Source organism: Cyprinodon tularosa, unplaced genomic scaffold (assembly GCF_016077235.1).
Source record: "Cyprinodon tularosa strain WSP-4 unplaced genomic scaffold, ASM1607723v1 ctg44, whole genome shotgun sequence".
NCBI lineage: Eukaryota > Metazoa > Chordata > Actinopteri > Cyprinodontiformes > Cyprinodontidae > Cyprinodon > Cyprinodon tularosa.
In genome coordinates this window covers 3,284,175-3,312,154 of record NW_024039163.1, presented here as the reverse complement: position 1 = coordinate 3,312,154, position 27,980 = coordinate 3,284,175, and the positions used below count along the sequence as shown (strand labels likewise).

The 27,980-nt window shown below is 37.1% G+C and overlaps 1 protein-coding gene across 4 annotated transcripts; it reads right to left on the bottom strand.

Annotated features, from left to right (window-relative positions):
* Positions 1-68: 68 nt before the first annotated feature.
* accs (1-aminocyclopropane-1-carboxylate synthase homolog (Arabidopsis)(non-functional)) lies at positions 69-26,852 on the bottom strand. 4 transcript variants are annotated; one of them, XR_005282060.1, is made up of 21 exons: positions 26,632-26,851; positions 25,887-26,545; positions 23,825-24,561; positions 23,699-23,758; positions 22,819-22,889; positions 22,666-22,735; positions 20,482-20,548; positions 19,701-19,798; positions 19,210-19,287; positions 18,989-19,089; positions 18,558-18,647; positions 18,422-18,467; positions 18,157-18,298; positions 14,566-14,708; positions 14,286-14,439; positions 11,659-12,073; positions 6,134-6,221; positions 5,825-6,022; positions 5,495-5,699; positions 4,412-4,603; positions 69-850 (listed from the first exon to the last, which is right to left on the bottom strand). XR_005282060.1 is itself a non-coding variant. In XM_038300075.1 (17 exons), the coding sequence occupies exons 2-17, from the start codon at positions 26,524-26,526 to the stop codon at positions 7,179-7,181; spliced, it is 3,087 nt and encodes a 1,028-aa protein (XP_038156003.1). In that variant the 5' UTR covers positions 26,527-26,545; positions 26,632-26,852; the 3' UTR covers positions 7,164-7,178. The 4 variants fall into 4 exon arrangements, 2 of the variants coding, with proteins under 2 accessions (XP_038156003.1, XP_038156004.1); XR_005282059.1 differs by having other exon boundaries at positions 5,825-6,221; positions 26,632-26,852; XM_038300075.1 differs by lacking the exons at positions 69-850; positions 4,412-4,603; positions 5,495-5,699; positions 5,825-6,022; positions 6,134-6,221 and adding an exon at positions 7,164-7,353 and having other exon boundaries at positions 26,632-26,852.
* Positions 26,853-27,980: the final 1,128 nt, after the last annotated feature.

Sequence of the window (27,980 nt, the reverse complement as noted above, 5' to 3'; positions counted from 1 at the left end):
AGTAGACTATCTATTAAAAACTAACATGAACACTGGAAGCCACATTCAGAAAGCACAAACAGAGGAGCTCAGATTTTGTATTTTTTTAATAAAAAAAAAACATAGTGACACAGCCCACATTCCATACATGATAAATTAAGCACCGTTTTCTTGAACCAACTAAAATTCTTTGCACCAGATTAAAAGTGCTTATACAAAATAGAGTGTTACACTTCTTAACAAGATGGCATTAATTTAATGCTCTTAAAGTACATTGCAGCAGTGATGGATACTTTCAGACAGAGGCTGAATTTTAAGACAGTGTTTTGTTTACATTGATTTTCTTTTCAGACTTGAAGCTAATAGACTCATGGATCCGTTCCAGGCAAAACTTGGGAACTTCAGAACCTTGTAGTCTAATATACAATATCACCTTTCTTTGACATAGTTTTTCCATAGTGTACTTGGAGTTTATTTCAGTCCATACTGAAAACAGCCTGCACCTGACAGCCCTTCATCTAGCTGTCTAGAACCTCTATCACATCCTATATGAAGTTCATTTAAATCACTGATGTGTACCTCTTAGGAATATTACTTTTGTAGTTAACAGGTTTATAACCGTCACTCAAAGCCTTTTTAGCAACCCCAGGTTGATCAGAAGTCCGCAAAGAATTGACGGCCTTCTCTATATCTGGAATAACGTCCGGCACCACTGCTTGCTCTGCGATAAAGACTGCCGCCTCCACCACCAACAGAAGGAACCACCCTAAAGCCCCCAGCCAGTATGAAAAGCCAAGGCTGGAGAATTCCTGACGGATTTCCTCCTTGTGTTGGTAGGTGAAGAAAGACCAGCTAAGGAGGAAGAAGAAACCTGTGGACAGATGGAATGCTTGAGTCAAATTAAGGTTCATTACCACTATAAGCTCAAATATTACACGCTCAGCGCCTCCTAGACAAGTTTGCATAGTAATGAAGAGCAATTCCCAGGACACTAAAAAGTCTCTTTAAAACTGGTTCCCTCCAGGGTATGTAAATGAAAAATAACATGAAAGGATTTCTGTAGGTGTAGGTCTGACAGGAATTGCATAAAACAAAAGGATATTTGGAGGATAGCTGAATGTGGGCGTTTTTTTTTTTTTTAAGTATATTTTATTTTTGCCATGCTTAAAACAAGAATGAACTCAACATTAACTATGTAAAACAGTGCACTGTGTGAGTAAGTGGGTGGAAGGTGAAAATAGTGCTGCAAATAATTTTTGTTAGTTTGCATTTTTGAATTGTAGTTACTTTTATGAGACTGAAAAAGACAAGTTATTGGATTAAATATTTATATTAATAGAAATTATGATTGAGATTAACTGTAGTGTACATGCTAAAATGTTTTAAATGTATTTATTGATACACCCGGTTTTCCTTTAGCGCTGTCTATTTCATTGTTTATCTGCTTTTGTTTGTTTCCTTCCTTCCCATGCACCACCTCGATGAAACAGGGATTATTGTACACACAGCAAATTGAAAAGTGTTAAATAATATGGTGTTAGTAGACTTTGTTCAAAGATAATGTTAATTTAGCTCTTAATAGACTTATATTATGCAAATATAACTCTGAGGTGTCACATGTTAGTAATTAAAATTCAGTGTTAAAAATAGTGTAACATAATAAATCTGGAGGTGTTAAAATGGAAAAAATAACTCTTTGTCTATCAACTCTGAACTCCTATAGTGGATTTGACACCCCATGAGTACATTCACAGACTTCAGTGCTACAGGTACCGAACAAAGCTGAGGGAAACTTTACTCTCCGTTTTGCTGTCATACAGACACGTTTACCCAGCCTGGTAAATAATTTCTCTCAGATAGTTTACATTTTTTATTTGCTTTCTAACTCTATGGCGGTTTTTGAGTCAAGATACAGTAGAGTCGTGTGATAGACATTTGCTACATTGCTTTGGTGATAGTAATCTTTGTAACTAAAGTGTTGAAAAAATGGTTTGTAGACGAATATTTTATGTATTTTTTGGCTAAACTCATCAACATCGATACACCTAAAAGAATGATTTGGGAAATGTTATCGTGAAAGCATGGAGCTACGTGAATCCCCATCATCAGAAGACTGTCTCCCATAAAAATTGATACAGCAAACAGCGGTTTGATTGGAGAAATGAACCTCCGCTGCAGTGCATGAAAATATCTTTTTGTTTAAATTTAGTTCTCTTCAGAATTTTGTTACAAAGCAAAGTATTGAAGTTGAAATTGGCAAAGGTTCCACAATGTTACATGTCTTGAAAAATATTTTCCAATTGTGATGCACTTTTGAAATAAATATTTGCTGAAAAAAAACAGACATTGCTTCTTTATTTATTTATCTTTCCAGAGGAATTTTTATATGTTCAGTAAAGTAAAATTTTTAGTATTTAGAGGATAACTCCTATGTAGTTAGTCAAGCATTCCATGAGAGTGTTAATATTCCAATTCTAACACCTAGTTGGTGTAAATAAGTGTTAAATTATCAACTTCAGAAAAACATATTATTTAACACTAAATAAGAGTTACAATGCCAACTCTCCAAAATGAGTCAAATTAACACTCACTGGTGTGGGCACATATAGAGACTTCAAGGGTGTAAAAAAAAAACAAATCTGACAGTGTTGATTTGATTATGTTGGATTTGCTTTGCACAAGATCCATGAAGTAATGCGGATTTAAAAAAATGAATGTACAGGTGCTGGTCATAAAATTAGAATATCATGAAAAAGTAGATTGATTTCAGTAATTCCATTTAAAAAGTGAAACTTGTATATTATATTCATACATTACATACAAACTCATATATTTCAGATGTTTATTTTGTTTAATTTTGATGATTACAAATGACAACAAATGAAAATCTCAAATTCATCATATCAGAAAATTAGAATATTACTGAAGACCAATAAAAACAAAGGATTTATAGAAATGTTGGCCAACTGAAAAGTATGAACATGAAAAGTATGAGCATGTACAGCACTCAGTATTTAGTTGGGCCTCCTTTGGCCTGTATTACTGCAGCAATGCGGCGTGGCATGGAGTCGATCAGTCTGTGGCACTGCTCAGGTGTTATGATAGCCCAGGTTGCTCTAATAGTGGCTTTTAGCTCTTCTGAATTGTTGGGTCTGGTGTATTGCATCTTCTTCTTCACAATACCCCATAGATTTTCTATGGGGTTAAGGTCAGGAGAGTTTGCTGGCCAATTAAGAACAGGGATACCATGGTCCTTCAACCAGGTACTGGTAGCTTTGGCACTGTGTGCAGGTGCCAAGTCCTGTTGGAAAATGAAATCTGCATCTCCAAAAAGTTGGTCAGCTGCAGGAAGCATGAAGTGCTCTAAAACTTCCTGGTATGTGGCTGCGTTGACCCTGGACCTCAGAAAACACAATGGACCAACACCAGCAGATGACATGGCACCCCAAACCATCACTGACTGTGGAAACTTTACACTGGACTTCAAGCAACGTGGATGAAGTGCCTCTCTTCTTTTCCTCCAGACTCTGGGACCTTGATTTCCAAAGGAAATGCAAAATTTACTTTCATCAGAGAACATGACTTTGGACCACTCACCAGCAGTCCAGTCCTGTTTCTCTTTAGACGCTTCTGACGCTGTCTGTGGTTCAAGAGTGGCTTGACACAAGGAATGCGACAGCAGAAACCCATGTCTTTCATACGTCTGTGTGTGGTGGTTCTTGAAGCACTCACTCCAGCTGCAGTCCACTCTTTGTGAATCTCCCCCACATTTTTGAAGGGGTTTTGTTTCACAATCCTCTCCAGGGTGCGGTTATCTCTCTTGCTTGTACACTTTTTTCGACCACATCTTTTCCTTCCCTTCGCCTCTCTATTAATGTGCTTGGACACTGAGCTCTGTGAACAGCCAGCCTCTTTAGCGATGACCTTTTGTGTCTTGCCCTCCTTGTGCAAGGTGTCGATGGTCGTCTTTTGGACAACTGTCAAGTCAGCAGTCTTCCCCATGATTGTGTAGCCTATAGAACTAGACTGAAAGACCATTTAAAGGCTTTTGCAGGTGGTTTGAGTTAATTAGCTGATTAGAGTGTGGCACCAGGGGCCATCAATTTTGAACCTTTTCACAATATTCTAATTTTCTGATATGATGAATTTGAGATTTTCATTTGTTGTCATTTGTAATCATCAAAATTAAACAAAATAAACATCTGAAATATATGAGTTTGTATGTAATGTATGAATATAATATACAAGTTTCACTTTTTAAATGGAATTACTGAAATCAATCTACTTTTTCATGATATTCTAATTTTATGACCAGCACCTGTATTGGGAAGAATATTAATGGTTAAATCGGGGGGTACAGACTTGAAGTTGAATTTTATGTGATTATGTGCGATTTGATTCTGTTTGAATTAACTGAATTGTATTGAATTACCTGTGGAGGCCATGGTGAGGAGCAGCAAAGTGGTGGGGTAGAGAGCCTGCCCTGCCATGAGGAGAGAGCGGGTGTTGGAGTAGGAGAGCACTGTCTGAGATGTCCAGCAGAGGGCAAACAGCAGGCAGAGAGCTGCAGTGCTCACAGCCATCACAAATGAAATGACTCCAAATACTCTCTCTGCCTCTAAGGCTGAAAAATAAAATAAAAAATGTTCAGTTAAATAATGATTCCAGTGATAAATGTATGATTAAAGTCTCTTGTTGCATCGAGGCAGTAACTAATACAGACAAATCCTTTTTTTTTTGGTTATTTGTGCCAATGTTCACAGTCACATGTTCAATGAAAAATACAACACTGGTTCATAATCTGTTCTTAAATAAAAAAAAAAAAACAATGTATAAGAGGTCATAAGAGGCCACAAAGAGGTCTACAACGTTGAGAGGTATAAATGTTTTCTTTCCTAATTCAAGGTCTACTTTAGACTTTTGGAGCGTGGTTAATATGTATATATATATACATATATTCTTTTTTTCCCCCCAAGTGTTTAGATTAAGCATCATTATCAAAATATTTATTACCAGTATTTTTTTCCTACAAGTTTTGAATATGAAAAAAGAAAAACTTATGTTGAAAATGAATAAGGGGTGAACTAAACTAACAGGAAGTTGATCATTTCATTTATTTCAGTGGAGAAATAAAGATATGGCTAAATAAAAAAAAACATGCTTCAGCATGTTTCTCACAGAGCCAGGAATTAGAGCTCCAGCAGGTACAAAGTAAGCAGTTCTCTGGCGCAGGAGCAGGATCAGACTTGTTTACCACTGCTTAGAATCTAACCCTAGGTCTTTCATCAGATGTTCCTATTGAAACTAATCCCAAATACAGGGAAAAACTAAACAGGTCACCTTAGGTCTGCGTTTCAAATCAACACAGCAAAGATGTACATATGCTATATAATAAAGCCACCTTTTTCCAACATGTTTTATCAAGTCAGTCCATTTATCTAACCCACAGTGGAAGCAGGTATTCATGAATGGCTGATTAGATCAGTTCAGTTGACTTAACAGATATTTTGCTCACCGTTGAAGGTTGTATCCTCTGTTGTACCGTCCTCTTTGCTGCTGGTGTTGTTCCAATTTGTCCATAATCCCCTGTTTTTTAGCCAGTAGGGAGTGCAGACAGAGATGCACACAAACAGGCAACCTGTTAGTCCTAAACAAGACTGGGCCAACCTGAAGCGGTCGATGGTGTTTCCCAGCTTGACAAACTTCATTATTTTGCCTCACTGAAAGGGAAACAGAAAGTAGTAGGAATGAATAGTAGTTTAGAAAAAACAACTAGAGTTAAGTTATGAAAGAAAATGGTAACTAATTTAGGTTTTTAAATAATCTTTAAGAATGTTAGTCTTACCTTGTTTGGTGATAGAAAGGCATCTGCTACTGCATCTACAAAAAACACCTTCAGACACGTGGACATAATATTTTATACTGCTTATGACCACAAGCCCTCTGAGATAAAACCCTGTGGTGTGACTCCACCTCCTCTGCAATGGAAACTCCCCCCTCGTCAGTCAGGAACTTTCCCCCCCATACACTCCACTGAGGTTCACTTAAAAGAAAGTGAAAGCTGCTATTTAAAGAAGCAGAAATCTGTTTGCTATCATAAAAAAATGACAGTAATGGAATTATGCATTTTAGAGAAGTAAAAAAAATGACTTACACAAAGTGAAACTTTGAACTTTGAAAAAGCACCTTGGTTTTTGCCTTTGTCACTTAGAAAGTGTGTGTGGGGGGATGTCATCGGCTCACTATACACAACAACACGTAAGAGGAAAACACTTAGTGTTTTACAGTGGATGACAATGTGTTGACGCTCAGAGCGTAGGCGACCCCCGAGGTCTCTCCTCCTCGTCATGTAAATTTCACCCTTTCCATTTCCTTTGTTCCAACGGAATGGCACCCACAGACCACCCAAATAAAAAAGTTTCAATCTGTTCGATACAGATTAAACTACAGATTAAGATAAATATGTGTACCTCAGTAAGTAGGTCAACCAAAAAAACATAATTTCAGTAATCTAGTTCAAAAAGTGGAACTTTTTTATACAGAAAAGACACAGTAATGTAGATTATTTAAAACATTGATTTCAGATTATGACTATTGCTTATTTCTAATGAAATAATCAAACTCATTTTTGGTTTTCTACACAAATATCAACATTTAAAACATGTCCTTGCACTGTACTGTATAGTTCTCAATACTTGGTGAGGTTACTTTTGTCTAAATGTCTGTATTAATGCGTTATCACATGGAGGTGTTCTACCTTGGGTTCTGATAAGCAGTTAGAAAAGACAAGTTTGCTCTAATAGAAACCTTTAACTCATCTACATTGTTCATTCTGATGTCATCTACCTCTTATGACTTGATAAAACACAGGGGACAAACAGCGGCGCATGACATGACTCCCCAATGAGTTCACCTCAAGCTAACCAGATTGTGTGTCTTTCCTGTATTCCTTCACACTCTATGCATTCCATCTGTTTTCCAATTCAATAGGAAGTTAATCTTCTAAAGAAAACTGATTTTGCATCACACAAAAACAGTCCAATCCTTTTGGTCATTAACTCAAGTAAGAAGCTGCAATATTTATGCTCCAAGAATGGCTTAACACAGAAAAGACAATTAGAAGAATTTTATTGATAAAATTACTTTAGTCTTTGGCGCTCAGACCTCAGCAGAGAACATTGGCGCTGAATTTTGCTTTGTTATGCATAATCAGGAGTAATGAAAAAGGATGCTTCCCCCAATGCCTGAAGCTGGTGGTGGAGTGGAGATGGATGAAGCTGATCTGTCCATGACTGCTGGTTGGCGAGACGGTGTGCTTGAGCTGTAGAGACCCAGTGGACTGTGTGAGCTGATACTAGTGCTTCATGCAGGGACCTGGAAGATGGAAGTCGAGCTTGAATAACAAAGGTTGCATGAACCTGTCCATGATGAGCAAACATGAAGTGACAGTGGAGAGGAAAAACTCCCATTTAGGAAGAAACCTCTGTCAGAACCAGGCTCAATATGCTGGACCGGTTGAGATGGGACAGGGAAAGCAGTAAGAGTCCGGGAGTAATGACAATCTGATGAAGCTTTAGCTACGATGGTGGAGAAGGTGATGGAGGTGGTTTGAATTGGGGTCATCTGAATTGGAGTTAGACATAGTGCAACAGCTGCCTGCACTTTGGGTAGCAGACTGAGTTGTGGATTTGGAGACCTTTTAAGATGAAATCTAGATGCTGATTGGGCTTTCATGGAGGTGTGGTTCAAAGCTAATTGGCCTGTGTCGGAGGCGGATGAGGGTAAGTAATCATTTTATTCATTTGAACTTCCGCATAGGCTTCATTTAATGTGTACAAATTTAAATTTAGCAAATTTAGTCTATGTCTGTATAAGTTGGCTCTTGGATCAGAAACACACGCTGCATCCTACATCTTAATCTCTTTCAAACTTCTAAATGGGTTTTGCTTCAAAAGCTTCCAAAGGCTGTAATTATTCCAGTTGTTTCATTTTCCACTCCACTACCAGCAACAATTGTGTTAACTTCTTTAATCATAAAACTGAAAGACTAGAGAGGCAGTCTGCATATCCATATCAATATCAGAACCAAAGCCGTCTTCAACTATAATTTATTTTGAAAAAATGCCCCAATTCAGCTAAATTAGCTAAAAAAAATGTGAAGAAAAAAAAATCATACAGATACTAAACTGTTCTTTAAAAAGGCTCTGCCTGTTACAACTTCTGATTTGACTGAAATAATAAACACGTCCCTTGTGTCAGGTGTTTTCCCTCAGGCCCCCCTCAAAAAATCAAATCGCCGTTGAAAATGAGCAAGTTTGACAAGCTGCTGCTGCAGAACTACAGACCCATCTGGAATCTCCCCTTCATCAGTAAGATTAGTGAAAAATCTTATTTTCAAATGTTAAATAACTTCCTAATAATGACCAGCCGCTTAATGTCTTCCAGACAGACTTCCATGTCTAGTAGAGACAAAGAAAAACAACTGTTGGGCTTTAGTGAAACAACAGGCTCGACCTTTCTGGTAGAGCACTCAATGGGTTTAAAACCTACTTAAAGACCAGGGACTTTTTTTGTGTAAGTAGGTAACTTTACAACAGAGACCACAAACATTTCATCTGGTTTAATCTGGGGCCCCTCCTATTCCATATCTACATACTCCCCCTAGCTCGGAATATATCAAGAACATAAGTTAGCATAACAATGCAGACGACACACGGCGGTACATTATGATGTCACCACAAGACTACGAACCCATTCCAGCACTGGGTAAATAAAAAAAATAAAAAAACTTCAGTGCATGGTGGTGCCAACATTTTCTTAAGCTGAATCAAAAAAAAAGAGAAGAAGAAAAAAAAACTACTTCAAACATTTTTGGGGGAAGAGAGAACTGGTCAAAGTTAACACACAGCTACAGTTTCTTCATTTAGAAACCACCAATGAGCCCTGAAATCTGGGTGTAGTGATGGACTCAGACCTGAACTTTCAGAGGCACATAAAGACAGAAACTAAGTCTGCCTTTAATCACCTGAAGAACTTTTTATGATTAAAGGACTAACGTCCCAGCAGGATCTGAAAACACTAATCTATGTGTTTGTCGTTAGTGGAATTGATTACCAGATGATGGTGTCTTTATTGGTCTGTTTAAAAAAAAGTCCCAATGACAGCTGCAGTAGATCCAGATCGTTAGTAAAACTGAGAAAGTGGAGCACATCACCCCTGTTAAAGAGATCTTTTGCTGGCTCCCTGTATATCAGACAATACACTTTAAAGCACATCTGTTAGTCTATAAATCACTGAATGTCGAGCACCATAAAACATTACAGACCTGCTGTCAGTGTGTCACATGGCCAGACCTCTTAGGACTCTGGCCCAAGTCTATTCTGCATTCCCAGAACCAGAACATGGAGAATCAGCTTTTAGTTCTCATGCCCCACTGATCTAGTAAAAACATAAGAACACTGAACCCTACAACTCTTTCATGGAGCCTAGGCAGAAGTTTAACTGAAGAAAATAATTTCTTTTCATACATCCACGTGCGACACAGCCAATCAGCTTTGAACCACACCTCCATGAAAGCCAATCGGCATCCAAAGCTCATCTTAAAAGGCCTCCGATATGCACCTGTCTCCTCCTGTGCGCAGGCGGCTGATGTGCTGTGACTTCATTCTGATGACACCGTTTCAACCCACCTCCAGCCCACCCTCCACCTTCGCAGCTAAAGCTTCACCAGAGTGTCATTCCGTCCAGACTCTTACTGCGTTCCCCGTCTCATCTTAACAGGTCCGGCAGAAGACCGTCATGTTGAGCCTGGTTCTGACAGAGGTCTCTTCCCAACGGGGAGTTTTTTCCTCTCCGCTGTCGCTTCATACTTGGTCATCATGGACAGGTTCTCTCAACCTGTGTTATCCAAACTGGACTTCCATCTTCCAGGTCCCTGAGTAAGGCTCTAGAATTAGCTCACGCAGTCCACTGGATACCCATAAAGCTCAGCATACCGTCTCGCTAACCAGCAGTCTACAGACTGACCAACTTCATCTACTGTATCTCCACTGCACCACCAGTTTCAAGCCTCGGGGGAAACAGCCCTATTCTTTGCTCCTGTTCATGCATATCTATCAAAATCAAGTGCTATGTTTCCTGCCGAGGTCTGAGCACCAAAGACAAAGTAATTGTATCAATAAATTTCTCCTAATCATCTTTTCTCTTTGTTAGTTTTTCAGATTTAATTGAAGTTAAAAACATAACCTTTACTGTTCAATTTAAACTGTTAACTGAAACATTGCCTGAAGTTTGCTGTCAAACTTTATTTACACTTCTCTAATGCTACTGTCATTTACTTTTCCTTTTTCTTTCTCTTATGCTTGTGTATGTTCAGCACCATGAGTTGTTGCTCAAAGATATTATACAAATAAATGTTCCATGCCTTTTCTCCAACCTTCTTACAGTAAACCTTCTATTAATATGCAAAGGTAGAGGAGTCTGTTCAGAGTAATATTTAACAATGACTCTATGGCTCGTTGGCATTATCCACTGTCTGCTGGGCCATTGCGCAAGTGAAGGGTATTTATTAATCTGTAGAGGGGCGGGGGGGGGGGGGGGGGCAGAAATTGAATTCAAGTAAGAGTAGCACTAATTAACCATTAAATAACTCATGAAAAAAGTAAGAAGTAGCCCACCTACTTTTCAATTTACTCAACTGTAACAAGTACAGTAAATAGGCCCTAATGTACATAGCAACCATTTGTATACAAACAAGAAGTCTTGCTTTAAAACAAATTGTAGATCTGTGTCTCTCTAGTGCCTCTTTGATTAAAACAAATCTGTTCTTTATTTAATGAAGTTACTCACAGCATGTAGAGCAATGAGAATCTTCACTCAAGCAAGAGTAGAAAACCGTCCTAACATTGCTTCTAGTACAAGAAAAAAATTAGTGTAGTAAAACTATTCCAGTCATTTGAAGTTACTCAAATATCAATGTAAATTAATGAATGTAGCTAGTTTCTACTCACTTCTGACCATAACAAAGCTAGTCAAATCTATTTAATATAATCATGTAGCATTTAAATATTGTAAAAAAAAAAAAACATCAAAAAGAGTAGAAATATTTTCTTGCACTATAGCATTTTATTATGAATTTAACAAATAAATATGATTTATATTTTTCAATAATAATCTGTTAAGATGTAACTACACTGCACACACTATTTCTGTAATGTTTCAGGGCAATGACAGAGAACAATGGCACAATGAATCCTTTATTCACAGATCATTCAAGTCATTCTGAATCATTTAATGGTGCAAAAAATTTGAACTTGAGTAGAACTTGACTGTTTTTGGTTGTCTATCATTTGGTATTTAACTAGGATTAATGAAAATCAGTGAACTCTCACTATAGCTAAAAAATCAAACTACCACATAGTAAGGCTTCAAGATGAAAGAATAGGAAAAATCTTCCTTTCTATCGACCGTTCGAGGGTCTTTTATCCAATATCTTTCTTCCCTCTTCTTTTTTTATCTCATTCTCCACTGATGCACACAGAGGCATGCATCAGATATGACCCAGAGTCAGACGTCTTTGTCATGCTTTTCATATTAAACACAAGCAGGAAGAATGAAAAATAAGCACTGCCTGTTGAAATCTTAGGCAGCCGCATTCACGTCTGTTTATCTTAAGCTTACTTTTTGGCTCTTTGCAGCAGGGACTTGAATACATCAAGAATTTCTGGGTCCTCTCCATGAGACAGCACTGGAGTGTTCTTTTCCAGCCAATCAGAGGAACGAATCTGCTGCCTTAGAGTACCAATAAGTGAGTCCAGACTCTCTGCAGGCTTAGATCCTTGGCAGTCCAGCAAAACAAACTCCTCTGCGCCAAGCGAGCCTGTGTCAGGAACAGGGCTATCCCTCTCTTTCAGCTGGTCTGATGACTTGCTCTGGGGCGAGGATGTGGAATTAACAATCGCAGCGTTGTCTGACTCGTCGCTCTCCTCTTTTACAGTTTTTTTACTCCCATCAACAATTCCTTTAAAAGAGGGTGTATCTGAGGTGATACTTTTTCCATGGGTTTCTTTCAAAGTCTCCTGAATTCGCTTTAGGCCTAAAAAGACACAAAACATCATTAGTTTCTGCCTAACTTTAGTATAGAGTGCCTTGCCAACATATTTATACCCCTTGAACTTTTCCATATTTAGATTGGCTTGCTTGTATTTTTCTGGGTTTTTAATTTTAAAAGCAAAACATATGTATTTATAATTGCACATGAGAAGGAGATTAAAAATGAAATATATTTCTATTTGTTACCAATTAAAATGTAAAAAGAGTGTGAATATGTATTAGCTCCCTTTAGACCGGCTTACCAACATAAAATCCGGTGCAAATAAATAGCCCTGAGAAGTCATTTACACTGGCAGGCCTGGGAAGTAGAGCATTAATTTGAGAGACAAGCAACATGTTGATGAAATTCTGATGGAGCTGCTTAGATCCGCAGCTTAGGTGGGTCAAATCCAGTCTTTACTATGTAGCAAGAGGAAAACAATAATACATTTCCTAAGAACAATGTAATAAAACTTAAAGAAAGATGGGGCAGAGAGGATTTTATTAGATGACAGCAATGCTTAAAGGAATTGATTATTGAAATTCCTGTGATGTGAGCTCCCATTTTCTAAGGGCAAAAAAAAAAACTTTATAAAATATATACATCTCCTTGTCCCAGAAAATAACTAAATGTTCCAGGAAAAAGGGTAAAGACACAATAAAATAAATAAATATACCGTTAAATGTTTAAATATACCATATATTAAATAGATCCTCAAATCAAATATGTAAATAATTAACTCAATAATGTTGGATTTTTTTTTTTTACTCTTTTAAAAATACATTAAACATTTGGTCTTTAAAATATATAGTAAAATAATTGTTTACGTATATTTAATATTTTTATATGTATTATATTAATTTCTATAAAGCTACGTTAAAGGTTTTAAATTTAGTTGAGGTTTGGGTTTTGATGGGGAAATTGCAACATCTTCAGTGTTTTGTTCTTCAGCCTCATACTTGTGGATTTTAAGATGTGGTTTGGATAACTGATTATTATTACATTTTCACATCTTCTAACTTTTGACTTGAGAAAACCTTGGTTTTGAGAGAAATGTTCAAAGTCGACTCCATGACTGCATCGTAGATCGGCTCTGTGGTAGAAAACCAGCTCATCTTTAGACCTCCATTCCTCTCATTGTTAGTCAGCATGTTGGCACAGATATGTGTTGTTTTCATAAAAAATTTATCAAATTTGGTCTAAACTTTTTAAGAACTTGTGCTTCCGCTTTTCTAAGTGATTCCTTTTGAAAGGTTTATGGGGCTCTTGTTCACACTTTAGCAGATTATCTGAGCAATGTATAATTTGACCGAATGATGAATTTGTTTGTCCTTCCCTTTCTGTGAGGACTGTCATCTGTCCTAAGCAGTCTGTTTACCTTATAAACAATATGTCTCACTTTAAAATGATGGATTTCAGATTGTTTGGAAATGCCCCTATAACCTTTCCAAGATTGATAGTCAAAAACAGCTGCTTTTCTAAGGTCACTTCTAAAATTTCTCCTTACTGGCATTGTGTTAACACACATCCGTATCTTCCAAAGCACCACAATGCTAAAGCCCCTAATTTTATAGAAGGTTATCAATAATTAATCAGCAGCAAATAGGCTTCAGGATTTCCCATCTAAATATTGATAAAGGAATCAGGTATGCTTAGTGTAACATCTTTTCTATTTGTTTTAGTTTTTAGTTATATTCTATATATAATGACAGACTTAAATCTGTTGCAATGTTAGGTCATATGAGAATAAATATAGGTTGCATGCTTGCTGATAATAACATGTTAAGCTGAATCTCTACTATAAATAGATGATATACTGAAAAAAACCTTGATAATGGTCATTTCATCATATTGCTATCAGGTTGATAAGTAAAACATGGCTGATATCAACAATTAAGTTTATTTTCATTAATTTGTTTTTCTGTGTTTTATGATGGGGGGCTTGACGTGTTTTTTATTTAGTCATGAGACAGTGATAACGATGCAGAGCAGGGAAGGAGTATTGGTACTATGGACATTTTTTTCAAGGTGCCAATGTGGTGGGGAAATATATAATATGGGTAAATATCATCAATATTAATATCTGATATCCATATCAGCACGTGTTGTCATATAGTTGCATTCCTAATTTTTACCAACAGAGTCTCAAGGGTGTTTGTTGAGTAGTAGTGATTTATTCCTTATGAAGAAATGTAAAACAGCGGATGAGACTGACCGAGCTGAAGTTGGGGCTGCTGGTCTGCAAAGACGATCCGGAACCATCCAGGTGTAGAGCATGAAAACGCTTGGCCGCAGCTCAACAACACTTTGTGTCTGAGAAAACGCCTCCAAAGAGCCAACTCTGCCTCAAATGATGACTCGCTCAGATACTTTGACACAACAACAAAGAGTTGACATTTAAACAACAAACCCCCATGTTTTCCAAGCTAATAGAAAATATTGAACTCAGCAGAGATAAATACGTTACTGATATTGATAGTTTTGGGGGGTTTTACCTTCCTAAAGTCAGCCCAAACATAAAGGCCAGCAGGTCTGTCCAGGAAGGGGATGCCAATGCTTTGCAGCTCTCTGGTAAGAAGACTGTGAGAACTTTTTAGCCTGCAACGGTTCTCAGGTATAAACCCGTTGTTGATCCAGTCTGTGAAAATGCAAAGTCACATGTACAGTTTAAATCACCAAACTTTCTTCACTCTACTACAAAGTAGTACGTCAGATTGACATATAAAGGAGGGGGTAGATTAAATCGTTTTGGGAGATTTTGAAAGTTTTAAATGACATTCAATGACCTGTTGACTGGAGTGAAAGGTTATTCTTTTGATCAAAGCAGAGTTTTAGCATATATTTGTCATTTTTTTGTTTTTGTTTTGGTATAGGCAAATATTTCTTGGCTGTTACACCACCTATGGAGTCCCACAGGGCACTGTTTTAGCCACCCTGTTGCTTACTTTATATTTTAACTTTGTGTTCATTTTTGGAGCTACAATATACCTCCCAAAGTTTTGCAGATTATCTTTTTCACCCATGAAGATGAAAAAATGAATAGCAATGCGTTAATAAGACTCTCCATATAAATTACACTAGTTTGCCCTCAAAAATGGTAATGGTTCAGATCTTAGCTGAGACCATTAGCTTGTTGCTGTTGCTGAGAATTGTCTTTCAAAATCATTTTATGGTTTGGATTTAAATGTATTCACAGTACAGAGTCATCTCTCTTAAAAGTTTTTTTTTTTTTTTTATGACTCTTGTGACTGTGTTGTCTTGTTGTTAGATCTGTCAGTTGCTTTTGACACGGTTGACCACAGAACTTTACTTTTTCGATTGGAACAGTGGGTGGGGGGTGGCCATACAGCTCTAGATTGGTTTAAATCTTATTTGGCCAAGCTTTATGTGTTTGTCTTCATAGCCACATGTTCTTCTCTGCTTCATTAGTGTGTGTTGTCCTGCAGGGCTTTATTCTGATCCTCTTCATGTTGTACCTCCTCCCACTTGGCTTTCTTTTTAAGAATGATGGGATTTATTTTCATTGTTATGAAGATGATACACAGATTTATGTCCCACTAAAGAAAAATGACATTACCTTTCCTTGTTCTACCCTTTCTTGCTTGGCAGACCAGAAAAAAAGATGGCTCTAAGCTTCTTAAAACTTGATGATGAAAAGACAGAGGTGGTGTTTTTTGGTATTTCCAGGGAAATCTACCTGACTGCTGTTGCGTCTGACCCAGTACGTCAGGCCTACTATTACACATTTAGAGGTTAAAATAGATTATGTTATTAAGTTGTTAAATCACATTAAAGCTGGTGTAAAATCCAGCTTTTTTTCACTTGAGTCAAATAGCAAAATTAAAACGCATTCTTTCTAGTCATTTTGACATTGTATTCTATGCCTTTTTAACCACTTGGTTAAATTACTGCATTTTGCTCCGTATGAGTCAGTGATTCATGCATCTTCCAGCTTCAGAGATTAAAGAATGCTGCTGCATGTTTCTTAAAAAGTATCAGTACAGTACATTTAACATATTTCCTATATTTTAGCCGATTTACACTGGCTGCCAGCATATTTTAGGATTCTTTTAAAAATTGTTTTGTTTGCTTTTAATGGCTTTGATCCACTCTACCGGTCTGATCCGCTTCATCCATACACACCCTCTCAGATCAGCTGACCAGCTGTTACTGAGGGTGCCAAAGACGAGCTCCAAAGCTGTGGAATGACCTTCCCTCAGGCCTCTTCACTTTCTGCTTTTAAATCCTTTCTTAAATAATATTTTTTTGATTGATCATTTTGTATCTTATGATTGTGTGTAGCACTTTATTCCTGTGGATGTTTAAATGCTTTATAAATAATCTGTATTGTAAAATGAGTTTAAGCCTGCTCTTCTTATGGAAAAAAAAAAGAAAATCTTTAAAGCATTTTATTGAACAGATATTCATTTGATTCAATTAAAATTGAAAGAGCAGGTGTTTGATTGATAATATCAATTTTACCTAAAAATTTTTTTAACAAGTTATTGACAAACTTGTGTGGTTTCAACAGCTAGTAGATAGAAGTCAAGGTAGTTACTGGTTCATCACTAAACCAACAAGTTTCTTTTACAGGAGAGGCTTGGGAGGCTCCAAAGAAATCTGGCTCTGATAATTAGTAAAATTTCCATTGATTACCAAATTAGCACTTGTTTTTATATCATATTTTCAATGTTTAAATAACCTAAGGTCAGAGCTTCAAAGATTTCTAAGTTGATATCTTTTTTGTTGTATTTTTTTAAAGTCCTTTTTATAAATGAGATGTCAGACCTAAACAAAATAACCTTTATAAATAAAGGTTACACGCAAAAACAATAACAGATTTATTCATATTTCCTTGACTTTATAAAAACAGAGAAGAAACAATCTAGCATTTTAAGTTAGATACTGTAAACAACCAAACCACTGCTCTTGGGCTCTTATCAGTGTATCCACTGTTAAGAGCATTTGACAGCCCATATAAAAATGGCAATTTAATTACCAAATGTTAATTCTTAAAACTAGCTTAATATGTAAACTAGTATTTCATAAATTATAAACAGAGTTTATAATTCTTACTATAAAGGGACAAATATCTTTTATACCATAAAAAAACTGGTGCAGAATACCACAGCCCAGATTGTGCAAAACAGTCAGAGCATAATTTAGCTCAGAGTTGGCCACCATTGTTACACTGTGCCTTACGAGGTGGACTTTAAGACTCATTAACGCACCAGCCGAGCAGCTCCTTTATTAGCAGACTTATACACTCCGTGTATAAAAAGGAGCGCTACCGCAGGTCATTCATCCCTGCTGCCATTGACTTTACAATGCCACTGGATTATAACCTGGTATAATAACACTGCGATAACTTATACTATTTATCTATTTAACAAACCAGAAACTGCACTTTACCTTTACTGCACATAAGATGCTGTATATATAAGTCACCTTAAATCTCTCCTTCTTTATTTTTTACCATCCACTTTATATATCTGGATGCACTATATATACTTCATGCCTTTTTTCCTCCTTAATTGCCCTTCTGTTTGTTAGAGCAAATGTCCCAAGTGAATTTCTCCAATGTGAGATCAATAAAGTTCTATTATATTGTATTGATGTTATTGGTTCTTACGACTCTATCATACCTAAAACCTCTTTACGTCATTATTTTTCATCTAAAACACTGAGGTCAAACAACTAGAACCTTCTAGGTATCTTCAGAACATGAGCTAAAAAGAAAAGATCATCACATCTATTCAAATCAACTGCAGCTTGACATCTTGATTAAACATTTTATGCAAAATTTTTACATAAAAATGTATCTTTATTTATATTATTCATTTTATTGTGTTTTTATTTATTATTCAAATCTGTAAATAGAATTTAGTTGATCTGTTCAGCTTGTAGTTTGGAGCAATTGACAAATATTTACAGTGCAATATGACAAATATTACACATTGACAGCTTTTATTGCTTTTATAAAAAAAAAAAAAAAACATTCTGTGAGGGAAAAAATGATCAGCTTTTAACAATTAATTGTCAGAGATGATTTGTTTATACAGACACTTGAGAATCTTGGCTCATACCTCTGTCCCGGAGCAGCTGAGCCACCTGGTGCTGCAAGGTTCCAGGGAGACCGTGGAAGGAGCCCAGCTGAGCCAAAGCCTCCACAAGATCTGCGTTCACAGTATATAAAGTACCAATCCTGATTCCTGCCATTGCAAAATCCTAGAAAGGGAAAAAAAGACAGAAAGAATAACAAAAAGCTGTGAGACCAAATACCCACAGAAGGAAACTTTTAATTCTGTTCTGTCAGCAGGAATGCAGAACTCTCTTGTTGGCAGTAAGTACCTTGCTCATCCCCCACATCACATGCGTCCTCTGTGGGTCGGGCAAACTGAAATAAGGGCAAATCAGTGGGAGATAAGAGAATGTCCTCAGTCGGAATTGTGATGATTAAGGTTTTAATACAGTAATCATGCAGAACCTCTCAATGCTGAGGACACTGTGAAAGGTGACAGACTCATCAAAGACCGTCAGCATGTACACCTCATCTACAATGGCGTGCAGCTCATTTCTGAAAAGAGATGCCACAAAAAAAACATGTTTATTTTCATGCTTTCAATCACTATTAACAACAAAGAAAATGCTAAAATAAATGTAAAATGATCCCTGTAGTGTCTGCTGTCAGTGTAAAAGCCCAGAGATTTATGGCTATAGCAGCTCTGCACGCTGAGGGGAATTACTCTTGTGACTCTTAGGCACATGGCTGTATTTGACAATATGCTGATGGTAAGAAGAGGCGATAAAAGTCTATGACAAACACTTGTTATTCTACACACTGTAGAGAACACATCACAGATGTGCAGGAGGATTTACATCCGGCTAAACCGTTGGATAATAGAGGGGTAAACATACCTTTTAGCAAACTCTAAGAAGGCAATCATTTCCTTTGGAGTGTAGATCTCAGCCAGAGGATTGTGAGGGTTCATGAGAATAAGGGCTCGGATGTTCTTCCCCTTAAAGAAAGCAACAGCCTTTAAGTAAATATAAACTCCCTTAAAGTGCTAATGAGAAAAATACCCCATTCAGTGTATTTTCTTATTTGAATTTATGAGATTATCCTGTCAATGGAATACCTCTTGCTTAGCCTTTCTCAGCCCTGCTTCCAGTTTCCCGACGGTGAGGTGAAAGGGTCTGCTGTCTTTGCCATCAGCCTATATATGACCAATAAGGAAAGGCAAAACAAAAACATTTTAGACATAAACAACATTACCTCATGTGAGTAAACATGATCACTTTATTTTACATTTCAAATGATGATTCAGTGACTGTTGAACTGTTGAAACTCTAATCAAGTCACAAATCAGACTCTGCATCACACTGTAAACATATTAGCACTACATGGCGAATTTTCAAATCTCATTAAATAGAATTCTAGTGTCAAGTGTTAAGTGTTCTACTGCATTTTGCACCATATTTATCTATTTTTTTATTTTTGCACTTTTCTGAACCTTCCATATCAATGCCTTTTGCACCATATATCTCCTACACTGTTTACATTTTGATCCCTGCTGCAGTTTATAAATGGAAATGTTTGTTTTCCATAAAAACAGATCAGTATTCTTACCTCACAATCCAGAGGAATATGGAAGAGTTTTACAGCACTGTACAAATTCAGATCTTCGGTTATGACTCCATAGAAAGGAGTAGGAATAAGAATGGCATCTGAAAGAGAGAAACACACAGCGAAAGGTAGATTCTAAGAGGGGGCAGTTTACATGTTGGATTTTGAAAAAGATGCTTAATTATAAAGAACACTAAATAAAAATACACTTTTTAGACACTTATTTGCAACAAAATAAAACTAAAAACTGTTTATTATATTTTTCTTCTACATTACAGCATGGTCTATCACAGCAAATCCGCATAAATATATATATAAAATATTGGATAATAGTATGCAAAAGGTAAAAGTATTTAAGGGTTAGCATGGCATGGAATAATAATATATTTTTGAATATTGTTTAGATTACATTTCAGAAAAATAAACAATTTATATCACCTATTTTCTATATTATTTAAGTTTTCAGTTTTGATATTTTTCATGACGCTAAGATTTAGTCCATAGAGACTATTTGTGTCAGTAAAAGGCTAAGGCTGGTTTAGTGATCCAACCTGGAAGCAAGAGATAAATTTAGTCTGAAAAGAAGCTCAGCGGTGCCTAAAAAGAGGTCATGCCTGCGTTTGAACTGAAAAACATGCCATTTATGGAGCTGATTGAATACCTGTGTTTTTTCTCCAACTTGTTGTGTCTACAATATGAGTTTAAAAAAATAAAAAGCTCTCTGTTGTGTGGATATTTGTATTCAGCTAACGCAGGTGCTTGAAATATGCCTTTTTCAGCTCACCTTGAGGATCACAAATTACAGCAGCAATACATGAGAAGAGCGAACCACAGCCGTTCATCACCACAACCTGAAAGAAACACAACAAATGGTGAAAACAGTCTTCTATGAAAGAGCCAACAAAATAACAGAGTTGGTAAATATGTGGTAAACTCATCCAGCTACTAAACCAGAGGTTGTTTCCAAAAGCAAATTAAGCAGAGAGCAAATTGGCATATTGTAGATGTGTTGCATGTATAGTTGCAGCTCAGTGAGTCTGTTTGACAATGTATATAATTATGCTGTTGCAATAGAGTTTTTGTAGAAAAAAAACAACTTTATGATACTGTTTATTCCTGCTCTATCACCAGCTGTCTTCAGGAAAGAGGCAGGGTCACCATGGACAGGCTGCCAGTCCATCGCAGGGCAACACAGAAACAAACAACCATTCACCGTTAAACCTAACATAAATGTTTTTGGACTGTGGGAGGAAGCCAGAGTACCCGGAGAGAACCCACGCTTGCACAGGGACAACATCCAAACTCCATGCAGAATCAAACCCAGAACTTTCTTTCTGCAAGGCAGCAGTGCTACCCACTGCGCCACTGAGCAGCCCGTTATCATCTATAGATTGGATACTATCAGCCATAAAAAACCTACTAGAAAATAGAGGAGGCAAAGCCATTCCATGGGACCGATAACGGCCAATAAAAGCCATTTAATGGTTGATCACATCTAAAACGAGTGCAACTGTGTCGGTGTCAGTCACATTTCTGATTAGAATATCTGGTTCTAATACAGGATAAGCGTGACGAAAAATGGATGGATGATACTGTTTTTCATACGTTTTTTTTGTTGTTGTTGTTGATTCAAACAACATAGAACAAAAATTTTTTTAACACTTCAGATTTATTTTTTTTTTACTCCAGTGTTAGTCTAGTTAGTCTGAATAATAAACTTTTTTCTTTGTTGTACTTTACATGTCCTGGAACCAACTTCCTTAAATTAAAAACAGAACCTGAACTGAAGCTGTTCCCTCTTTTAAATTACAACTACATATCAATGCATTTGCACTTCCTAATGTTTTCTTGTGAAGTTGAACGCTTATTTTATTTCTTTATATCTATCATGTCTTTACTTTTTTTTCCTTTTTTCTTTAGATTGACATTTCCCATTTTTTCTTTACATCTAATGTCTACATTCCACAGTTATTTTGATATATATAATTTGTTATCTATCTGTTTTTGCCATTTTTGTGAAACCCTTTGCATAACAATCCCTTATAAACCTTTCACTACCTTGCACTTTAATGACACTGTAGTGATATAGATGGATCTATTCTACATATATCTTTTGGGCCAAAGTAGCCTGTGTGCTTTGTTGTCACTGAGGCAACTGTCAACTCCTCTGTGTACAAAGTAATCTTCAGTCAAATGCGGGGCCATCTGTGCAAAAGCTGAATGTTGGCTTCAAGTGGGCTTCTAAGCAGAACTTGTCCAAAGCATGGTGCATCGATAATAAAGTGTCTGCAAAAGAAAATTTAGATTGATCTAAAAATATTCAACAGACAATGTGAGAAATTCACAAAACAAAACAGATGATTATTTAACCTATTGGTACCAAGGAAGCTTTTGCAAAAAAAAAAAATTTTTAAAGGGTAAGTCAATTCTTAAAATATCTGGACCATTATACATTTTAAGCTCAGCCTCAGAGTGGAAGGTAAACGCAGGGACATTGGTACCTAAAGTTTTTTTCCCTTACCGATTAGCTCATGATTACTATGTACAGTGGTTAAAAAGGAAAAAAATGTTTCTTTGAGAGATGAGAAGCTAACAGAGCAGATCTGAAACGTCGAAGGCAGCAGCGTGATGAAGGTTGGTGCTGTTTAAAAGTGTTATGTGGGAACTATAGTTTACCCTGAATGGTTCCAAATGGTCTGTGCAACACTGCTCCAGGAAGAGCAGGGGGGTGGCGTGAGGAGAACCTGACCAACCTGCTGCTGTGCAGGACTTTATGCATGCAGATAGGTCAGGCCCTCACATCCAACCTGTGTTTGACCTGTCACAAGCTCTACTTTTAGCAGGCTTCATAACCTCAGTTAGAAAAACTTACAAAAAAAAACAACTTTTTTTTTCTATATTCACTTAAGTTATAACCGTCTATACATCAAATGGTTGATATCTAACCAAAAATACTGGAACTACTCACATTATCAGCTCTCAGTGGCTTGGGAGAGCAGCAGTAGTGAGACAGGAACTTTGCAACTTCTTCTCTAAGACTGAAGGGAGACAAAAATTGTTATTTAAAAAGATAACCACCTGAGATGTTCATTTCAGCATGAAAGGATCTGAAGGTTCTCACAAAGTGTGCCCAATCCAGCTGGAATACTGCAACAGGGAGGGCTCCACGTGCAACATGTCAGGCTTAGTTAACTGTAGCAGAAAAGAAATTGGAGCATTGGTACAGGCAGCTGGAACGACTGAAAAACGGTCTAGACAATCATATTACAGTATTTACGGTGGAACATTTACTGACTATGTTAGACAAGCAGATACTTGTCTTAAAGGTATAGTGGAGGATTTTCCCAAATTTTTGAAAAGACCTGCTCTCTCCACTTAAAAAAAAATGCGCATGCACAACCCTGTCCCCACTCCCAAGTGGGAACGCCTATTTAACGCGTGCACAAGCATGCAAAGCGCATTTCTCCTTGTGCACGCTCTGTTTAAATGTTTTTGTCATACAAGCTTATTTTCCAAAAGAAGATTTGCTATTTTTTCACTGTCTGACTCACCACTGGTAAGAGCACATGGGACAGCCTTATGTAAACATATCGCCAGAATGATTGACAATTAGGAGGACCACTTATTTTGATGATGCACCCGGAAAAAGAAACATTCTCCCCTATACCTTTAAATCACTATATTGTTCTATTATTTAGAAGCGTTGCTGGTTCTCATAAGGGGGAAAAATTCACTTAATAAGCTGGGGAAAGCTAATTTTGTGCTTCCTCTAACATCTCTGTAAGAAGCTCCTCAATATTCTTCTTGGCTTAAATGTGAATTAATTTCATGTAGCATCATTTTATAGAACCGTGTGTCCATTTAATTGTCTCTCAATACAAAAATAAGATGGAAACTATTTGTAAATTAGCTTGACACAAAATACCCTAAACATTTTTTATTATTATTTGTAGGATTCCTGCATCATGTCATTATGTGTGTGACTGTATCATGTATCTTACTCTTTTATAAAGGAGATCATAGCACAGTTTGTTCTCACTGGTTCCCAAGTTGACTATACCCTGGAAACAGGAAACAATGTTATAATCTTGATTTATGGATCCTGTTACATTATGATGCCAACTTACATCAGGATTGTCTGTTTGGTGATATTTGTCCATTGCATACTGCATAAAGCCCTCTTGGAGAATGCCTTGATGCTGTCTAATGCTGTTACCGCGACTGGACAGATAAATGCTGTGGCCAGGAGCCTCTGAACCTCTCAGTGTTCCTAAAACCTCCTGTGACACTTGGCAGGTCTTGACAGATGTGGGCTGGGACTTTTTTGTCTCCTGAGTGTGGACAGGCTGTGCTACGGGCGCCTCTGGGGGAGGCTGAGCTAAAGATGACGAGACAGTGGGGCCGACTGAGGCCACGGGAGGAGTAGCCAGATGAGCCAGAGGTGAGACAGGCGGATTGGATGTCACGGTAGCTGAGGAACCTTGTCTGGTGGTGAACAGCGCCCCCGTGAGCATGCTGAGCAGGTGGAGCTCATGCTGCCTCTCCTTTTCTGCCCTTCTCTCCTCCCTCTGCTCCCTTCGCTCCTCTGCCTGGAATTCTCTCTCCAGTCGAGCCTCCTCCAGGGAGAGGAGGCGCTCCTCGGCAGACTTCTGCCAGTTCAGGAAACTGACCAGAGCCTTGTCCAGGCTCTCCCGACCACCTGATTTGCCACATGAAGCTCTGCCACCCCGCCTACGCTTCCTCTGTTTCACACAACCTGACCCATGAGGAACCTCCCTGTTGAGCTGCTCAGATGTTTCTTGCATCACAGGACCAATCTGAGTGGCAGATGTTGCAGAAGCAGCAGCGGTCCTCTCACTGAAACCTAAAAATATAAATATATATTACTCTCTGAAACAAAGTACAAAAGAAAAATATGTTAGAAATACATTTGTATATGTAATGTGTGTGTATTGCAGTAGAAGAATCTCACACTGTTTTATTTTTTAGTTTTTAAGAGAAAACATATATCGACAGAAGTAGGGCTGCAACTAACGAGTAATTTGCAAACTGATTAATCTGTCAATTATTGTTTTGATTAATAATCAGAGAGCCAACGCGTCCTTTAAGAAGATTTTTTATGAAACTAGACCAGGTGAAACTAATTTTTTTCCAATTGAGGAGTTTTGGATAGAGCATATTGACAGACGAGAAAGTTTTTCTATTTTAATGCAAAACGTTTACATTATTTTCTTTACAATTTTGGTATAATTGCTGAAGGGTGGTTGCTCTGTCAGCTAAATACATGCATTAAAGTCTCTATATTCCAGTGAACGATTAATCATTTACTAAATTAGTTGATGATTATTTCAATAATTAATTCATCACAATTAATCTAATTGTTTCAGCCTTAGATAGAAGTCTAATTAAGCTAAATGCTAATAAACCATCTTTTACTCTTTAAAAGTTTTTCTAAGTTGATCAGAGAGCTCAGAATGAATTAAAGCATCTCAGCAGATGAACATAGATCAACATCTAAACCTTGACATACTTAATTTAAAATAGTATTTTCTGAGCAGACAAAATTAGAACTTTTTCAAAGGTGGTTGCTCTGCAAAATTATTTAGGAAAACTAAGATAACATTTAAGAAAAAATAACATCATACCAGCAGTCAAACATGGCGACGGTGGTGTAATTATCTGGGGCTGTTCTGCTTTATGACCTGGATGAATTACTGCAAGTTGTGATATCTGCTTTCTACCTAAAAGCCTGAAGAAAAATATCCACCTTGGTGTCCTTAAATTCAAATGCATATGGAGGACAATGATCCATATCATTTAAAATATAGATTTGAGTTTCCTTCTCTGAGTCTGTGTGTTAAAATTGAGAGGCTATGCTTTACAGAGAATTCATGCTTAAAACACAATGAAAACAATCCTGCAAAAAGAAGTTAGACATAATTCTCTCAAGTGGTCATGATGCTTGGAATAAGTTAATTCCTTGATTAACTACCTTGTGATTAAGGAAGAATCCCATTTAACCATACTGTAATTATATTATATTAAAGGTTAGATTTCTCCTGGTTCTTGGTGTGAGATTATGCTACTGCAAAAAAAGAGTGTTTATTCAAATGCTTTAATAAGAGAGCCAAGAAATGTGTAACCATATGTCGCATGCTTATTTTTTTTTAAACTGGAGATTGTATTTGCCTGAGGGGGAGACTCTTGTATTAGTCGAGGCTTCAGCTTGACCCAGTGTGTCCTCTGCTTCCAGTAGAGACTGTCCATCTGTTTCCCGATCATCCCCGCAGACATAGTACATCTCTGGTGGTGCAACCCCAGAGTTCAGCATGCTCTCCTCAGCATCTTCACATTTTATATCCAGTGAATCTTCAGCTTTAGGTGGCTGGCCGAACAGAAACCCACCTGAGGATGAGGGGCCAAACGAACCGACAGGGACCCCCTGCAGATATGCCTCAGAGCCACCTGAGCCCTGGAACACCTGCTGAGCAACAACAGCTCCTCCCAAAGAGGAGTAGCTGACAGCCGGGCGATTCGCCAACACTCTGTCCATCACGTCATAAAACTTCCAAGTCCTCATCTTGTGGTTGTCTTTAATTCGCCTATACTCCAGCTTCATCTTCTTGATCTTTTCCCTACATTGGTCGCCTGAGCGGTAGATGCCCTTTTCCCGCAGAATGTGCGCGATGCGGTCAAACACGCGCTGGTTGCGCAGAGAGCTCTCCAGCTCGATCTGCACCGACTCGTCAGACCAGAGCTGCAGGAGCTCCACGATCTCCGGGTCGGTCCAGTTGCTACCTCTTTCATACCTCCTGGTGCGGAAGTCCATAATGCATCTAAGTTGTATTCTGCAACAGAGGAGACGCGCCTGGTTTAACTTTAACAGCGTTGATTATATCTCATCTCTGTTCAAAGTTATTAACCACCCTCTCACCTTAGAACAAAAGTGCAGCTCTTCAAAACACTATTGATGTGGTGTTGTCATTCTGGTGTTGCATCACGGCACATTGACCCTATTTCTGCTGAGCGTTTGTTAGAATGTGCTGGTTTTTTACTAATTCTGTAATAATCTGCTCGTAACTTCACAGGATTGGGGGAAACAGACGCACACAATATCTGCATCCGGGTTGACGGCACATGCGTGCTGTCCTTATTCCGGGATAACTTTGGCTCGCGTTAACTGCAAGGGGCTGCTGTAAGCGGGCTGGCTTTCACTCGTATTAGGCTGCAACTGGGCAGATACACAGACTCACACGGCTAATGAGACAGAGTTATGGCGCCATCTAGCGTACGGTGTGCAGTCCTGCTCCAATACTGTACCTCTAATGTTAAACCATGAGAGGGCAGTGATACACAGTAAATAGATGCGCTCTACTCTCATTAAGGGATTGGAAATGAAATATAAGGGCAGGAAGAATTTGTTTAAAATGATAAAACTAACTAAATCGACACAGAACAGCTAAAACGCCAACACAAAGTTATTTAATATTTTCTTTGCATTTGTCAAACATTTTTTATTTAGTTTAAATAATCCTGGAATATCGTTAGGCCTAAAATTAGTTTAATACATTGAGTTATTAATATAGTTTATTTTAGTCCGTTTTACTTAACAAAATGATAGAGCAGAAATTGCGGATTATTTATTAACCCCAGCTCCATATATATATATATATATATATATATATATATATATATATATATATATATATATATATATATATATATATATATATATATATATATATATATATATATATATATATATATATATATATATTCCTCTTGAAGAGTTTTGGATAGAGCATATTGACAGATGAAAAAGCTTTTTCATCTTAAATGCAAAATGTTTCTATATTTTTTTCGCTTATATTTTTTTTAACAACTTTGTTGTCTCAAGGGGTGGTTGATCTATATTGTTATTTTATATATATATATATATATATATATATATATATATATATATATATATATATATATATATATATATATATATATATATATATATATATATATATATATATATGAAACAATCAGATTAATTGTGATTAATCAATATAATTAATCAAATAATCGTCAACTAATTTTGTTAATCGCGAATTGAAGTTTACAGACTGTAAAAATATAAATATAATAGCATTATAGCATTATTATTTTGGCTTTACAGGTCAGTCCGATTTATTAACACAAACTGTACTTCCAATCGATCCTACAGCAATCTGCAGAGTGAACCTGCCACACACAATATGAAGAATCTCTTGGCGTGTCGGTTCTGCTCTGTAGCAT

Coding starts and splice junctions, on each gene's coding strand:
- accs (XM_038300075.1), bottom strand. CDS start 26,526: ATGGACTTCCGCACCAGGAGGTATGAAAGAGGTAGCAACTGGACCGAC. Junction 18,468..18,557: donor AGTGTCCTCAGCATTGAGAG/GTTCTGCATGAT, acceptor CCCTTATTTCAG/TTTGCCCGACCCACAGAGGA. Junction 14,709..18,156: donor TCAGCTGCTCCGGGACAGAG/GTATGAGCCAAG, acceptor GCATTTTCACAG/ACTGGATCAACAACGGGTTT.